The sequence below is a fragment of the Pyrgilauda ruficollis genome, unplaced genomic scaffold, assembly GCF_017590135.1.
Source record: "Pyrgilauda ruficollis isolate IOZ18807 unplaced genomic scaffold, ASM1759013v1 scaffold1097, whole genome shotgun sequence".
In the NCBI taxonomy this organism is placed as follows: Eukaryota; Metazoa; Chordata; class Aves; order Passeriformes; family Passeridae; genus Pyrgilauda; species Pyrgilauda ruficollis.
In genome coordinates this window covers 5721-9000 of record NW_024509177.1, presented here as the reverse complement: position 1 = coordinate 9000, position 3280 = coordinate 5721, and the positions used below count along the sequence as shown (strand labels likewise).

The window sequence follows — 3280 nt, the reverse complement described above, 5'->3', positions numbered from 1 at the left end:
TCCCAGTGTCCCCAGTCCCATCCCAGTTCCAAAACAGTAAAAAAAGGAAGAATTTATGAATTCTTCTCTCGTCACCAGGGAGTGAACACACAACACGATGGAACCGCGAGGAGAAATAAAATAAACTGGTTTCATGCACACGACGGCATGAAGGCAAGTCAAGGATTAAAACCAAACAAAAGAACTTCTGAACTCACAGGAATGTCTGAAAATAATTCATACAGAATATAGAAAAATATAGTATATTTATGTATATAAAAATATTAAAATATTATTTAAAAATAATATAATAAATTAATATAATAATATATATAAATATAATATAAATTCTGTTGGTATAAAATACATTAATGTAAAGCATTTTTAAAAATATACATTTCTATTTCATTATTCATACATGTTTTTCTTTTTAGATCAATACTGAATATGCATCAACCCTCATGAACATGCATGAACCTCTGTGATGTAACGGAATATAAAGAACGTGGTTTAATTAACAGGCAGCTATTGGCAATTAGCGCCAGGATTTTATCCCTTAACAAACGTTTATAAAAATTTCAATTCTGACCCTGGTTTCTCACAGGGGGTCCCAGCTGATAACGGGGGAGGGGACAGACCGAGCCCCACGGGACCCCCCGGGTTCTCCTGCACGAGGACCGGGTGACACGGGGAGCAGGTGGCACCTGAGGGGACCTTGGTGACACAGGGAGCTGGTGACACCAGGAGCTGGTGGCACTTGAGGGGATCTTGGTGACACCAGGGGCTGGTGGCACTTGAGGGGACCTTGGAGACACGAGGACCCGGTGACACGGGGAGCTGGTGACACCAGGAGCTGGTGGCACTTGAGGGGCTCTTGGTGACACCAGGAGCTGGTGGCACCTGAGGGGACCTTGGTGACACGAGGACCTGGTGGCACCTGAGGGGCTGGTGGCACCTGAGGGAATCTTGGTGACACGGGGAGCTGGTGGCACTTGTGGAGCTGGTGGCACTTGAGGAGCTGGTGGCCCACAAGTGTCCACAAGTCTCTCCAGTGGCATCACTGCCCCAATGATGTCACAGCGGTGACATCACTGTCCCCACAGCAGCCTCGGGATGTTCTCGATGGCTTCTCGGCACCGCTCGGTCACCACGCGGCTGCCGGGGCCACTGGGGCCACCAGGGCCACCATAGGGACTCAAGAGCAGCTTGTCAATGAGCTCAAGTGTCCCCAGCAGGTACTCCCTGCACAGGCGGGCGCTGGCGTCCCACAGCTGCTGAAACTCGGCCACTTTGGCCTCCAAGGCCTCGAGGACATCGCGGGACGCTTGGTCCCCAAACTTGAGGATGACGTTGATCTCCCAGAGGTAGAACTGCATGTTCCTGGTGAAGGCAATGGCACTGTCACACGCGGCCACCAAGCGCTGCAGCGGCTCCAGGGCCGCCTCTGCCCAATGTCCCCTCCTGGCGGCCGCCCTCGCCCGGCTGGCGGCCACCACGGCCTCTCCCGTGGCCTGGCTGGTGGCCACCTCCTCCTTGTTGGTAGCCAGCTCCTCCTCGTTGGTGGCCAACTCCTCCTCCTTGATGGCCACCTCCTCCTTGTTGATGGCCGCCTCCTCCTCGTTGGCAGCCAGCTCCTCCTCACTCATGGCCACCTCCTCCTCGTTGATGGCCACCTCCTCCTCACTGGCGGCCGCTGCCTCCCAGGCATCGCGTGTGCCCCCCACCGAGGCCACCTCCTCCTCCTCCTCCCAGTCCCAGTCCACCGTCGGCCACCGGCCTGCGGCCACCAGCTTGTCCCGATCTGTCCCCCGGCGGGCGGCCTTGTCCTGCGGGTCCCTGGCCTGGGTGGTGGCAGCACAGAGCTCAGCGGCCTCGCACGCCAGCTGCCCCCATCTTCCCTGAAGCGCGTCCACCATCTTCCGCCAGGCCACGACCGCCGCGATGGCATTGTCACATGCCTCTGGGGTGGCTTCGAAGGCAGCCAGGGCCCGGCCCAGGGAGGGGACACCAAAGTAGCGCAGGGAGGTGACATCGCCGTGGTCCAGGATCTCGCAGAGGTTCCGGGTGAAGCTGCCCAGGGCCGCGCGCAGGAACACCGGGGACACTCGCTGCCGCGCGTCCCTGTGCCGCCCGGTCACGGCGGCCACCACCTCGCCCAAGGTGGCCACCACAGCGACCTGCCGCTCCAGCAGCTGGCGAGGGGGCACCTGGGGAGGGGACAGGGACCTGCTGGCACTTGTGGCCTCCTGCGGTCAGGGGTCCCCTTTTTCCTCTGCTGTCCCCTCAGTCCCTTTTGTGGCCCACTCGCGTCCCCTCTGCCACGCCCCGTGTCCCCCCCCCATCCCCCACTCTCCGCCCCCGTCCCCTCGACCCCCGTCGCACCTCTTGGGGCTCCATGCTCACTGGGGACCCGGCGGGGACGCTCCGGTGGCGAAGGAGCCCCGGGACCAGCGCTGGACCCGGCCCAGCACCGGCCCCGTGAGCGGCGAGCGCGGTAATGGCGGCGCCGCCTCAGGACAACGCCGGAAAGGGCGGGGCGAGGTGACGTCACCGCCGGCCCCCCGCGCCAGGACCACCCCAGTCCTTGGGAAAATCCAGGATTTGGGCGCTTTGGCTCCATCCCCGGGGATTTAGGCTCCATCCCAGGGGGCTTAGGCTCAGTCCCAAGGGATTTCGGCTCAGCTCCAGGAGGTTTACGCTCCGTCCCGCCATTTCCAGGCGCATTAATTCCGCCGTTCCCGGCTGGATTTATGAGGCAACGCGGAGCGCTCTGAGGAGCGGGGCGGAACTACCCTCAACAAAGATGGCGGCACAGCCGCTCCGGCGCCAAGCGCGGACCAATCAGAAGCCACGCCTGGCAGAAGTACTGGCGGAAGTTCCCCCCGAGGCAGCGTCGGCGGCCGCTTCCGGCAGGGACGCGGTGCATTGTGGGCATTGTAGTCCCGGTGGGGCCCAGCGGTGGCGGAGCGGGGAGGAGGCCGCGGGACGGGAATTTGGGGGGACCGAGGGGATTGGGGGGGTGTGAAAAAACGCCAATCACTTTTTAATTTTTTTAGAATTTTAAAAGTTTAATAGCAACAAACTGGTGATAAAAACAGTAATAAGTAAAGTAATAAAAATTGGAATAATTGGGATCAGGACAGTACAAGACAATAAAAACAAAGAGTTACGGGCGGTCCGGGTACCTCTTTCTGGGCAGAATAAGCCCAAAAAAGGACACACGTTAATAGTAAAATCAACAGCTCATTGCATATTCATACACCTCATGCGTGATGCATAAATCCCATTCAGACTCAGGGTT

The 3280-nt window shown here is 58.4% G+C and overlaps 1 protein-coding gene across 2 annotated transcripts; it reads right to left on the bottom strand.

The window, feature by feature from the left end:
- Positions 1 to 317: 317 nt before the first annotated feature.
- LOC121356509 lies at positions 318 to 2753 on the bottom strand. 2 transcript variants are annotated; one of them, XR_005955574.1, is made up of 3 exons: positions 2362 to 2753; positions 990 to 2186; positions 318 to 879 (listed from the first exon to the last, which is right to left on the bottom strand). XR_005955574.1 is itself a non-coding variant. In XM_041473041.1 (2 exons), exons 1-2 carry the CDS (start codon positions 2374 to 2376, stop codon positions 1068 to 1070), a joined length of 1134 nt encoding a protein of 377 aa, XP_041328975.1. In that variant the 5' UTR covers positions 2377 to 2753; the 3' UTR covers positions 318 to 1067. The 2 variants fall into 2 exon arrangements, 1 of the variants encoding a protein (XP_041328975.1); XM_041473041.1 differs by having other exon boundaries at positions 318 to 2186.
- Between the last annotated feature and the right edge of the window lie 527 nt (positions 2754 to 3280).